At 42.9% G+C, this 13728-nt stretch overlaps 1 protein-coding gene across 9 annotated transcripts in view; it reads left to right on the forward strand.

Moving 5' to 3' along the window:
* Positions 1–13728, forward strand: part of SYT16 (synaptotagmin 16) — a 100952-nt gene that overhangs the window by 66231 nt on the left and 20993 nt on the right. For all 9 annotated transcript variants that reach the window (XM_072338730.1, XM_072338728.1, XM_072338731.1 and 6 more), the window contains one exon: positions 10741–10994. In XM_072338730.1, the coding sequence (XP_072194831.1) occupies positions 10741–10994 (254 nt within the window). The remainder of the gene's footprint in view (positions 1–10740; positions 10995–13728) is intronic.

A 13728-nucleotide genomic window follows, 5' to 3' on the forward strand; every position in this document is an offset into this window, starting at 1 on the left:
AGAGACAAAGTGGCACTTGCATTAGAATTAGTGCCAAGCCAAATAAGGGATGAGTGCTGGGTAAGCTGAAGGAGTTCCACCTGTTGGAGTACAAAGACTACTAGGGAAGACGTTGTGAAAATGATGCTTATAAAAAGAGAAGATTACTTTTTTTCTAGAAGGAAAGGACAGTGTTTCCTAAAACATTGGTCATGGGGACCCTACACTTTCAGTTTCTTGATCCATGAACACTTATACTTCAGTACCCCGGGTTGCAGGCAGTTACACCTGTGCCCTGCAGCATCACAGAATGATTGGGATTTGAAAGGACCTGTAAGATCATCCAGTTCCAATCCCCTCCCATAGGCAGGAGCACATCCCTTCAGACCAGGTTGCTCACAGCCACATGAACCTGGCTTTGGATGATTCCAGGGAGGGGGCATTCACAACCTCACTGGGCAGCCATTCCAGTGTCTCAGCACCCTCACAGTAAAGAGTTTCTAGTATAAATCTGCCCTCTTTCAGTTTAAAACCGTTTCCCCTCATCCTGTCACTACCTGCCCTGATAAAAAATCCCTCCCCAGCTTTCCTGTGTTCCCCCTTCAGGTACTGGGATGCCACTATAAGGTCCCCATGGTTCCTTCTCTTTGCCAGGCTGAAAAGCCCCAGCTCTCTGAGCCTGTTCTTGTAGGGGAAGTGCTCCAGCTCTCTGACCATCTTTGTGTCCCTCCTCTGGACCTGCTCTTAACAACTCCATCCTGGTGCAAGCAGAGCATCTGCAGTTGGAAGGGACTTTCCTGCCTTTGCAGCCACATGTCATCTTCAAGCAGCCTGGCCGAGGGGTGTGCAATGACTCATGGGTGCAGCTGTGTCCACACCACAGGGGTTTCTGGCTTAGCAGCATCTCCTACAGCATGCAGTCTTTTGTCTTCCACTTCTCCGCAAGTCCTGGGCCTGTGCTAATAAATCCCAGTGACACAAATGAAGCCTGACTCATGCTTGCTCCACATGTAGAACATAAAGTAGGTTCTTCTTGGCTGCCATTTCCTTTTTGCTATGGAAGAACCTCAGGCAACAAAGTGAGAGTTAGCTTGAAGCTGAATCTCATGTTCCTATTTTTACAACCAAATCTTGAAGTAGGGAAAAGGCAACAGGAAAAGATGTTGATTTTCACGCTGTTTTCTGTGGGCAGTTCTCTATTTCTTTGCACAGCAGCATGTAGAATTGGAGTTTATTGCTCTGACTACTGTATTGTTTGGCTGTGGAAGTGCTTGACGATCAGAACCAATTACTGCAATCGGTCTTTTTTCTGATTACCCCTTGACTTTTCTGTTTGCTTTCTGCTTTCTGTTGGAAATGTCCCTTGGCCTGAAAGCTGCCAAATAGTGGTTCTGCGTGTGTGAGGATGAGGTGGATGTTTCTGCTGTGTAAACAGAAGGCTTCTCGGTGACCGGACTGCATCTCCAAATAGTTTTGAGCATAAATGAAGGCAAGGATGCCCTAGTTCCTACTCAAACCCATAAATCAGGCAGTTGCATTGCTCTGTACTTTGATTTGAAACCCAAGGTCGGCTGGTTGATACCAAAAGTGAGAACACACCAGACTGAAGATGCTGTGTAGGTGAGAGCTGTAGTCAGACAAAAATTGGTAGCGGGAACTCCATGTGCACCATGTGTTCCTTGATAAAAGGTTCCTCCTCTGCTCTGAGAACCTCCAACAAACCCATTGTTTGAAGTAAGCCTTTCAGTTTTCCAGAAAGAGGAGAAGGCCTTTTCATTACTCTGTGTGCAGCTCTGTGTTTTGCTGAGTTAGAAACCAGTGCAGATCGCTGTTTCTCTGATCATGAAAACTTTAGGACCAGGCTTCTGTGACTGCTTCTGTAATAGCAAAGAACGCAGCACAGAGAGCTTCTGGAATCCTCCAAGTGAATGCAATATGTATAGATGTGCTGATATTGTCTTGGTTATGTGATCGAATTCTTTTCTTCTTTTTTTTTGTATAGCACTTCTGTTTCCTTCACGGCTTGGTTGTTCTCCCATGGAAGTTTTAATTGACTTCAGTAAAACCGAATCAAAGTCTTTACAAAAAAGAAGTGGATGCACAAAGGGTAGCATTAAATGTATAGGAAAGCAGAAATTTGTTAAGTTTTCATTGTTCATCCCAAATCACTGTGTTGTTTCTTGGGTTGTTTTTTTGTTTGTTTTTTAACATTCAGGCAGACAGGATGCATGTGGTACATCTGTTTTACACCTACACTATGTCTTTTATTTGGTAGCTTATTTTCTTGGATCAGCTTTGGTAAGCTATTGTTTATACTTGGTAATGCTGCAGAGAGTTCTTGAATTATTTATCTCATGCAGTTTAGCTTAGTGTGTCTGGGTGCCTGTAGGCTAACTTTGTAACTGATCGGGTGTGTGAAATTTCTGGATAAATGCTGGTACTTTGAAATACCTTGCTAGAAAAAGAGGTCACCCTTTTTCCTCCCCCGCTGTCATCTCAGGGGAAAAAACCAAAACCAACTCACATGCATCCTTAAGGGCGGTGGGAAGTTGATTTATAAAGCAGCTGCTGCATAGAAGTAATTGGGTTGACGTTGCTAGAAATATGTATATGCTACACAACATCTGCAGATCTCAAGATGTATTCATTATCTTTCCAGAATTTAGATCGTAATTACGGGTCCTTTATTTAAGTTTCCATGGTGATATAGAAAATGTTTCCCCCTTGTCCTTTCCTAATCAGGACACTTGTATATTTGAATGGTGAACATTTTGCTCTCCCCTGGGTGAAGTTAGTTTTATTAATATAGAGGTATTAAGCTGACATGAAGCTGTCTGCTGCTCAGGCACTGATTCAACAGCAGACGTATCAAGCATTTGCTACAGATTCCCCAGTGCTGGCTGTTTAATTAGCCTGCATGCTTCCAAATGCAAGTAAGAAACAGCGTCTAGCATTGGAACAAGTGATGCAGTCACGCTTCAGGGATTTGTGAAGTTGGAGTCAAAGTTAGGAGGCTAATAGTGTATAAAACCTGGCTGAATTCCTCCCTTTACTCAACCGAGACGCAGTAGCTGAATTCAGTGGATGGTAACTTGGCACTTAGTTTGGCTCAATCCAATCTTCTCTATATTAAAACAAAACAAATTTTCTTTTAAAAGAATGTTTCTGAGCTCTATGGAAACAATCAATGAAGCAGTGGTAGTCACAGTCCAATTAATGCTCAATCAGGAGCTCCTGATTCGTTCTTGCTGTGTGTTTGCCATGGTCACATTTCAGCAGCAGCTGTACCACACTTGTTCCCTGGCTCCAAAACGAGAAAAGCTCATGGTGCCCTCGTGCTTCCCAGAAGAGAGAAAATTCGTAGTATTTTTTGCTGACATCTCAAACTTTTCAAGTTTTGGTCTAAATTTATCCTGCTTCTGAAATAAGGCTGCCACAGTGCTTGTGAATCCAGGATCTTCGTGTTGAGCGTTCTCTAGAAAATGGGGAAAGACTTGGTGTGTTTAATAAGGAAGATTTGCCTGGGATTTTTGGCAAACTGAGCCTAAAGCAGACTTGGGCTTAAACTTTTATTTTGTGCCTTAAGTGCTCAGAGGATATTCATGTGTAAGTAGAAATTACCAGCTTTTCCTGAGCATTCAAATTAATTTTGCAGAGGAAGCGAATTGACTGCACGGTTGGCTGAAAAGGGACATGTAGTTTTATATCCCCTGGTTATTTGGATAGATTTAGGCCATGGGGTTCCTGCAACTCGAAATAATTTGTATTTAAAGCAATTTCAAAGAAACTTATTTTGAATAGCTTGTATAAAAAAAACAATCAATTTTTACAATAGCTGGTCACAACCATTTACAAACTACTGTCCTAAGACCATTTTGTTTTTAAATCAGAATAGGAACATTAAGCTTTAGTGAGGATGCAGTGGCACGGCTGCCCAGAGAGGTGGAGGGGGGTCAACGTGGCTGTAGATGCTCAAGAACTGTGGAGATGTGGCACTGAGGGATGTGGGCAGTGGGCATGTAGGGATGGGTTGGTGGTTGGACTGGATGATCTTAATGGTCTTTTCCAATCTGAATGATTCTGTGATTCTGGTAGGCTGTGGCTGGGTGCAGTTTGCTCTGGCACTGCCTTGCTCAGTCTTTCTGCCCAAGGAGCTAAGTGTACTGACCTCAAAGTGGTAGCAGGAGGGCTTATGGAGTAGTGGATAACATTGTCACCAAGTTTATGTTTCAGGATTTAATAGACCTAACACTGTAAAGGCAGGATCTTGCTTCTCTGCTGGAAGCCACATGGTTGTCATGAGATTGAAAGTTGCTTTTTGTCCCAAACCGGCCTGTGTCACTGAGAATGCTGCCTGCAACACTCATTTGTTCAGCTGCTTGGATTTGCCATGGCGATTATCAAAGCGAGTCTTGGCAACCATGATTGTACACTTCATGCTGAAGAGCAGCAGCAAATTGACCACTAGACATCTGGCTTGTTCACACACACGTGCACAAACACACACACACACACTGACCACCCTCTGTCCCCACTGCCCCCACTACCCCACTGTGTACCAGTGGGTCAGAACATCCTGCTATTAGGCTCCCTCTCTGCTGATGGTGGGGTGATCAGCAACATGCCCCTGCATCTCACCCTCAAAAAGCAAGGCCAAGTATATTTAGTGTGTTCCGTACCCTCTTTCTCTATCTGGCAGCTATTTCGACACTAATGAGGGTGCAGTCATCTTGTATTTGAAGCACGTGTTGGTAGTAGGAGGGGAAAAGCGTTCATGGTGATGTGCTCAACTGCGTATCTTCACTTTTAAAGGTTACAATTTACATTGGTCTCCTGAGTTCCTCTGCTGCTGGCAGATGGAATCAGCAGTGCCTGTTAGCTGTGTGCTCTATCTGTGTGCTTGTGGCCTTACCCAAAGAACAGGTCACGTCTGAGTTGCTTTCTCTGCACAAAAGAAGTTCCCCTTCCACCTTAGGGGGAGGTGAAAGGGAGTGGAAGAATAAGAAAGTTTTCGAGCCCTTTGCTGAGTACTTTGTCATTGCATGTGCTAATGACTTTATAAGTGGTTCTCTGTGTACACTGTGTCCTATTCTGTTCCGCTCTGTTAAATACTTGCATTTAAAAAAACAATGACATGCAGAATGGATCAAGGTCTAACAGTTCGTAACTGTTGCAGATACAAGATGACATCCAGAGGTTTTCCTGAGGCTTGAAGAACTGGTTCCACATCAGGTTCATTCCCCCATCCTCCCCAAACCCTTGCTCTCCTTTTTGTCCCCAGAAGGCTGTCTGAGAGCTAGGAGTGTGTGCCATATCATCCAGCTTCTTGGCTTACAGCAAGACTCTCTGAATCCCAAGTTGTCACTGACGGCATCTTCAGACAGTGATGATGAGGTGATGTAGCAGCTTGAAACGTGTGTGTCAGGCTCACAAAGTTTTTGATCATGAATATCTGAAAAAGCAACACAAGCAGGCGTGAAGTGTAGTCCCATGTTCAAACACTTGCTCTCCAGCATTTAGGAGCATGATACGGAGATATCTGAATGTGATCTTGCTTTCTTTCTTACTAAAACTTAGTTTCCTTCTTGGTAACCTGCAGCTCAATTCTAAAATAGTTGGAGGGAGTCTGGATCCAAGCTGTGCTGAGGTTTATGAAGATCTTTCCAATGAAAGTCTATTGGTTTTGAATTTTGGCTCATAACCCACAGGGATTTTCTTGGATTTTATTGCCAGTTTTGTCAGGATAATGACTGCAAGACTTTGTTCTAATAATCTGTTTTAATCTGTGCCATTCAAGTCAAGCCTTTTAGCAAAAGCCTTTTACAACAGCTTTGCAAACACAAGGTGAACACTGAATGAATTATGCTATATCATTTGCCAGCACATACGCCAAATGTCAGGCAATGACAGAAACTAGAAATTTATGGCACAGAAGGGAAGGATTTTATGATCTTCTATGGACTAATGTAATGACTCTCTTATACAAACAAAGATGGAATGCATTTAGAAATGTAGCTACTTAGAAAATTGGCCCGAACACATTCTAAAATCTGGATAAATTCAATGGAGGGAAGAGCTGTGAAAGTGCCCTCTGTTCTTACTTCCATAGAATGCTTTACTTTTGAAATACAATCACTTCATTTCGATACACTCTCTGAACATTTCAAGATCCAGCCCTCCACTGAATTCTTCTTCTGGCACAACATGGCGCAGTGGTGCTCTTAATTTCAGGGGTAATACTGATAGTATTTAAATAGCAGTTCAGAAATTAGATTCAGCCACACGTTGAGACCTGCTTTCACTAAGGACATTCAATTCAAAATTAGTCTTTTCATTATGAACAAATGCCTATATACTAATGTCTTTGGGTACGTCAGGTCTCTTCAAATTGATAATGTTCTGTTTTTATGGAATCAGAACCCTACCACAGACTTAGACAGAAGGGGAAATTGAGCGTCCTGTGGAGCCTTGATAAGCTTTTCTCCCACGCAGCCCTGGCATGCAAAGTCCTCTCAGATCATGTTCTTAAATGAAATTTCCTTTGAGCCTCTGTTTTTGTTACGAACATTGTGATGATCTGCTCTTTGGACTTGTTTAGCCTGAGCTTTTCAACCGTTATAAGTCTTTGCAGTAACCTGGGTAGAGCTTGAGAAGAGGAGCATGAGCTGTAGGAAGGAAGGATTTGGAGGATGCTCTGGGGAGCTGAATGGCTCGAATGCCAGCTCTGCCCACAGCTTCACTGCAAATCACCCTATTAATAAAGAGCCTGCTTTAGTTCTGGAATCATGGAGTCTTCTTGTGCTATTACCCAGCATGTGGTAAATTAAACAATCTTGGCCTGATTGCATAATGTAACTTGAAATTTAAGATCCTTTTTCTCTTTAAGCCCTAAAATTTACAGGCCATTTTTGTTTAGATTGATTGTAATTAGATAATAGTTTTGCTTCTTTGAGGCTCTTCTGGGAAGGTTTTTTTAGCACCTCAATGGCTAATCTCAAAGTAAGCAAAGGGCACCACTCGTCTGGTGTGGCTCGGTTCAAGGGAGAGTGTGGTGCTGAGGTATCAAGAAGTGGCTTGGGGTATCGAGAAGTGGCTTGGCAGGGGGCTCTAGCAAAGGTCAGTCAAGAGGAGTGTAGTGTGAGGGCAAATGTGCTTCAATGCACTGACTCTCCTCTGCTGCTGTCTCTTTCAGGAAGAGGCACAGGTTGCACAGAGAGCTGGTGGTGCCCCATGCTTGCAGACACCCAAGGTCAGGCTGGATGGGGCTCTGAGCACCTGATGGAGCTGTGGGTGTCCCTGCTCATTGCAGGGGGGTTGGACCAGATGGCCTTGAAGGGTCCCTTCCGACTCAGATGGTTCTATGAAAATCACTGCTTATAGGAGTTCAAGTCCAGAAGTACCAGGTTCCATCCTCAAATCTTTTCCTTCTCTTCACTGTACTTGACTTAAACATGCTTGTAAGTACCCTTGCATGCTTATGTTCAGTCTAGAAGCAGGGATCAAGTTCCTTTCATTTTTGAAAATCACAGAGAAAAGGCAATCTTTCTTTTTTGAGGGGGTTAAAGCACAGCAATTCACTGTAGCCCACAGAGCAAACATCACCTTGGTCAATGCAAGTAACAGCCACATAATAAACTTTTCACCTCAGTGTTTCCTTCTGGTTAATAAATTATTCGGTATTCATTTAGTAAGGGCTGCTGGGCTTCATCTTTTAACTCTAGCAGTGCACTTCAGGAACCATTGGGGTCTCTCAGGATGTTTCTTTAGCATATTGCAGTTCATAGAACTGAGAGATTGTGCATCGTTAAGATATTTTTGCTTCAACTAACAGTTTATCTGCTAATTGGAATCTTCACAATATTTCAGTATTGCATGTGCTGAACTTTCCATGTGACATAAGAGGGATGCTTCCTTATCCCTGTACCTCTTAGGGTTCTGTTCTCTGCTGTCATAGGTGAGGCTCATCCTTTCATCTGGCCAAATTCCTTGTGTCTTCATAGCCCTGAACACAGCCCTCCCCAGTTTCGTGGTGATGGATGTTCCCTGGTGTGCTCCTGGTCTTCATTAGGACATTGTGATATGTGACGCAGCAGGGAAAAGTTGTGGGACAGGAGTGAGAAACCCACACTGTTTTATATATAGGATACAGAGTTATCTGCCCTTAATTTTAGAATAGACCTCTATTGCTCTGCGGGGACTCCTGGCTAATTAAAACTGAAATAGTTAGATAAGTCTGTCTCGGCATATATCCCTGATACTGTGCTGTTTATTCACGTCAGGTATTCATAAGACAGTTGACATTTTCTTCCTTAAAGTTCTCTCAAGTAAATTACAGGCATTTTACTGCTATGACCTTTTCCCTTATATGAACAACTTCTGTTTTGACCAGTTTTTTTGGTGTGAATATAATGCTAAAACCGATGTAATTGGAGACATACAGTTTTTCTCTTCTGTATAGCAGGGCTATTACCTGTAACGATTCTCTAATACTGGTATTTGTAAGTGATTATCGCTTACCAAACTACTTTAAATTTAAAGAAAAAAGCCAGACTGTTTCACTAAATGGCTGCGGTGAATCACCTTTTCCCTTCCTCTCCCTGAATACTACATTTACTTTCCTAACGCATTCATTTTGTGTCTGAGTCCCAGGGAAATGGCTTGCTCTATTAATACATTTCTGGAGTTTTCCTGTTATGAATAGCCTTTTATGGCTTTAATGTAGTTGTTGAAAATTCCTCCATTATTGATCTAGATATTATCCCAGCAGGAGTCAAAACCGCAAGACAATTGTGTGAGGATGATTTCTTACTACAGTAGCATTTTATTCTGAAAGCCTGCTGTGTGGTGTGTGCTTTGATGGATGACCCACTGTTTAAAATGTGTATTAGACGTTGGCTTGCTAATTAAATGCCTTAAGGAGTGCCTGCACCCATTCACTCTCAGTAAATTTGTGTATGTGGAATTTCCATTGTCTTATTTCTTGCGTTGCTCTGTTTACTTGTTTCTGTTTTCTGACACTGTAGAGAAGAGTGGGAGTGATGGCAAGGAAAAAATGGCTTTCTACTTTCAGCTTGGGGCGGAGGGGAGAGGATGAGGGCTCTTGGTTTCAGGACTAGGTCTGCCAGATGGGGGATGAGGAGAAGAGGCGGACTGTGCATTATAGAAGGGAGTGAGAAGAGCACTCACCTGACATTGAGAGATAGGAATTCAGATGCCTCATTCTCCTGAAGGACCATCTCCTACATCTCAGAGCTGCACCATAATTATAAAGCTGTGAGGTGCTCTCGGACTGCTCTGCTGAAGTGCCCATGCTTGAGGCATTTTGCTGGGAGGGAGTGGGTAAGACCCTTCATGGGCAGATGGAAGGGAACAAGTTCTAATAGTTATTAACAGAAAGAGCAGCCAAGGAGGGAGATGAGGGCTTCTGACCACCTCCAAGAGATGGTTCCCGAGTCATTAATCTCCGTTCTGTTTGTTTGTTTGTTTTGTTTTTGTGGGGCTGATATGAATCACTAACAGTATATTTGTTCCGAGGGCCAAGCATTGAATTTCTACTCATAAGGATTTGGACTTTTTGTTCCAGACAGTGGGATGTGGAGAGAATGATAATGTTGGTTAATCTAAACCAAAACAGAGTGATTGTTTTCTATTTAATTATAATATTATATATAATATTATTTAAAGATTTGAGCTGGAGGATGAATTTGAAAAAGATATTGTTCACGAGAACAAACCTTTAAATCCCAAGTATTTTTGAATCTGTTCCCATTACTTTCATCAGCTGTCTGGAAGCGCAGCAGCTTTTTCCCATTCACCTTAACTGTTCCTTGCTTGCTTGAAAGTGATGGAGGCAGAATCTGGCTCTTCTTGTTCCCAAAGCAAGGCTTGGCATCGCATTCAGTGGAAGAAGAAAGGTCCCTGGTTTTCTTCTGCAAGTGTTTGCAGAACACATTCAAGGCCAAATGACAATGTTATTTTCATCTGTGTTCCTGCCCGGGTAATTACCTGTGTCACTCCACACAGAGTGCTCTCCTTGATGCCTTGGAGTAAAGTGCTCTGTGTTCAAAACAGAGGTTTTGACGGCACAGAGGAGGAAACTGTTGTGATTGGAACAAAAGGAGATCATTTTGTTCTCATTTATGAACTTCCCTTTAGAACAGAGTAAATGTTAAGGACCAGATGAATTAAATCTAACAAAAGTAGGCAAGGAAATTAAGGAATGCATCTCCTAAGCTCTCAGGGATGAGTGAAGGGTTGTGGTTGTACTTTTACCTTTGCAAAACTCCTCTTTTTACCAGCACCGACCCCTTGGCCATACTGACTTCTGCTTTTTCCTCTTTCTTCTGCATGAAAGGATGTTGCTGGTGCCTGTTCATCAGGCCTATGCTGTGCTGTCGTTTGTCCAATCTGTGTTTTTGTGTAAGTGATTGCTTAGGGGTCACAAAGCAGCACCAAGGCTCTAGAACACCTGAAGCAGTCCTTTGATTGCATTTGGTGGTCAACCTCTTCAAGAAAAGGAAGCAAGTTTCTCTGTTCAGGATGTGGAGAGTGAGGAATTGCCACGTCCGCTCCTTCAGAGCTGATATATACAAGATTTATTGCTAGTCCAGTGCTGCAGTGCTCCTAAGAGAAGCTGCCTCTGCCATACAGTGGCATGGGCAAAAAAATAAAAATACATTAAGAGAGAGAGATTTTGGGAGGGAGAGGGGGATGAATTCATTCTAATCCCTCTGAAATTATTTTCTTAATGAAAATTGTTAGATCTGGATGGACTAAGCCAACTGAGTTACCAAGACAACCTATCCTGTCGTGAAGATGGCCATATATCTGTTGATTCAAGAACAACGGAGTGCAGGAGTGCTGGGCAGCATACAGGGCCTAGGATGGAGTCCAGCATTGCTGACGGCCTCAGCCTGCAAGCCGCAGAAGGACCTTTAGAATTGGAGGCAGCATTTACCACCCAGGGATTTGAAGGAAATGATGCTACTGACAGCTCATCAGCTTGGAGCCCTGAGGTACAGTGAACTGTCATTTATTACTTATAGTGTAAGATTTTGAAGGGTACTGGTGGTTTCTATAACTTGAACAGCATCTGGAAAGCTGGAGGCAATCGGTGGGGTGTCTGGGACTTGTCAAAGTGACCATCATTGTGGTCCCCATTGATTCCAGGCATCTTTCTAGGCTAGGAGGGGGCACAAGGGTAGAGAGCTCTTTTCCTTAGTTCTACACCTTTGTTTTGAAGCCTCAAGAAAACATTAGAATTTAAGACGTTGTGAATGCCTGATGACTTAGCAACCTCCTTTTTTGCTCTCATATTCTTTCTGCGTGACGTGTTTGATTTTTGTATTATTTTACCACGAGATTAAATTTCTGAAAAAATATCAGCCTGCATCAGGCATATTGAAAGAACGGCACAAAGGTCACATCTTCTCCCTGAGTTAAAGGAGACTGCTCTTCAGCTGTGGAAATTAATGCCTCCATACTTGGAGCAACAAGGCTTTGAGAGAAGCGTTCCTTTCCTCAGAGCATGCTGCCTGCAACTGGTTAAAGAGATGGAGAACCACTCCTCAGTGCCTACGCTCCTGCCTTAAAGGACATCTTGAATAGCACTTTGGTTTGCTGCACAAGCCAGTCCCACAGAGTACTATACAACACACAGGAAGTCTGAACAGTGGCAGCTCTGACCTCCCTTTGCTGTGCAGCTGACATGCTGTGTTTGTCTGCTCATCTGAGGCTCATTTCTCCTTCTCTGGATTTGACGTATATTCCCTTGGTACGTGTCTGTTGCAGTGTCTCAAATGTCCTCCACTTGAATTTCTTTGGAATACATCTCTTGATTTACTCCTGGTATGTAGATTTAAAAAATGCAAACAGTGATTATAGCATCAGGGGGCACATATCCCCAAGTCCCAGTTTATCTACTATGAGCAGCTTCTCATCCAAAGGTATTGTGTGGATTAATGAAAGACTCTTTATTGCAGGAACTAAATGTTCTGACATGCCAGAAATGTTGAAGCGCTATTATGCTCCATTCAAAGCACCGCTCTTTAGAGACAAAAAATGATAATTTTATGCCCCTACAGTGGAACCACAAGTACCATTTCAAGCCTAGTCCATAATTAGCTGCTCTCACAGGTTTCCCTAGCAGAAATGGACTTATTTTACATAGTGAAATGGATGTTGGCTCTGTCCTGAATGACTGGATTACACATATAGTATAACTGGATTGGCATCACATCAACAGTTCTGGGAGGAGGGAAAAAGGAAATTCAGGTGAAGTTCTACACCCCTTGGATTCCACTTTAACTATTTGTATAGCCAGTACATACACAAAACACAGCCCCAAGCAGGGCTTCAGAAGCCAGTGGCTATTTTGTTAAGACTTCTGCAGAAAGAAGATTAAGCATCTGAAAGCTTTGTGGGCTGAAAACCCACAGCGAGTGCCAGATAGCACAGACCTCTCTGAAGGCATCAACCCTAATGCCACAGTCTGGCATTTCTCTTTTCCTACTTTCCTCTAATGTAAGCAGTTTTCTCTGCAGTGGATATGGCCACAGCTATTGTAACAGATCTGAGATTTCATTGAATCACAGAATATCCCAAGTTGGAAGGGACTCATAAGGACTATAAAGTCCACCTCCCCGTTCCACTCTGCAGGCCCACCTCAAATCCAAACCCTATTTCTGAGAGCTTTGTCCAGATGCCTTTTGAGCTCCAACAGCTTGAGGCCATGCCCATTGCCCTGGGAAGCCCATGCCATGCCCAGTTACCTTCTGGTATGCAATCTGATATCCCTTGATATCTAGATCCTTTTTAACCGTTCTGTGAAAGACCGGATACCTGACATACTGTCTGCTTTTCAGGCAGCCAGAAGATGAGACACTCAGCCTGGTCGGGGCAGGAAAGTACCTCTTGGCTTGTTGCACCTTTGAGCTTATGATGATGTGTGGATATTCATGTTCTTCAGCTCAGATATGTAGATGAAAGCAGTTAAGCTGCAAGTGTAGTTTTCTCTACACTTTGGTAGCAATTCTCAGTTGTGTCTTGATTCCATCTCCTTAACAACAAATGCACAGATGAAAGTGAGGAGGGATGAATTTGCAGAGAGAAAAGTGAATCAAGTGCAATTCTGTTACATTTCCTTCTTAGATATTATTTCAGCAACCAGACAGAAATAACTTTGACAGCTACACAGCAGCACTTAGATCTGCATAACATCACATTCATGATTTAGCAGAGGGTTGTTAGAGTTGGGTAATATGGTAAGGCGCTGGTTGGACTCGATGATCTTGGAGGTCTTTTCCAACGTGAACAATTCTACGATTCTCTCCTGGCAACTTGGCCTGCCTTGCGTTTTTGTCTTTGAAACCTGTTGCTCATACAGAAAGGCATGTTTGTGGGCAAGCAAGTCGTTCTGTGTACTGACCAAGAGGTGATACTTCTCTCTGCTGCAAGATATATGACAGCAGGTCTCCATCATTGCACAGAAATGGACTTCTGTATCCAGATGTGCGAATCCCTCAAACATTGATACAAATATGAGAAGCTGGAGGTCTGCACGTCATGGCAGATGAATCTGAGCACTCGAAAAGTAGACTAACAGGAAATAGATAGCAATTTTGAGATCTGTTTGAGATCTTGTTTGAGACAGCCCACCCTAGAAACTTCTCAAGGGCATTACATCAGAAGTCTTATGGCCCATCAGCTGTACTCTAAACAATAAGATTCCTATGTTGAGAAGAAGTGTTA

This window comes from Excalfactoria chinensis, chromosome 5, assembly GCF_039878825.1.
Source record: "Excalfactoria chinensis isolate bCotChi1 chromosome 5, bCotChi1.hap2, whole genome shotgun sequence".
In the NCBI taxonomy this organism is placed as follows: domain Eukaryota; kingdom Metazoa; phylum Chordata; class Aves; order Galliformes; family Phasianidae; genus Excalfactoria; species Excalfactoria chinensis.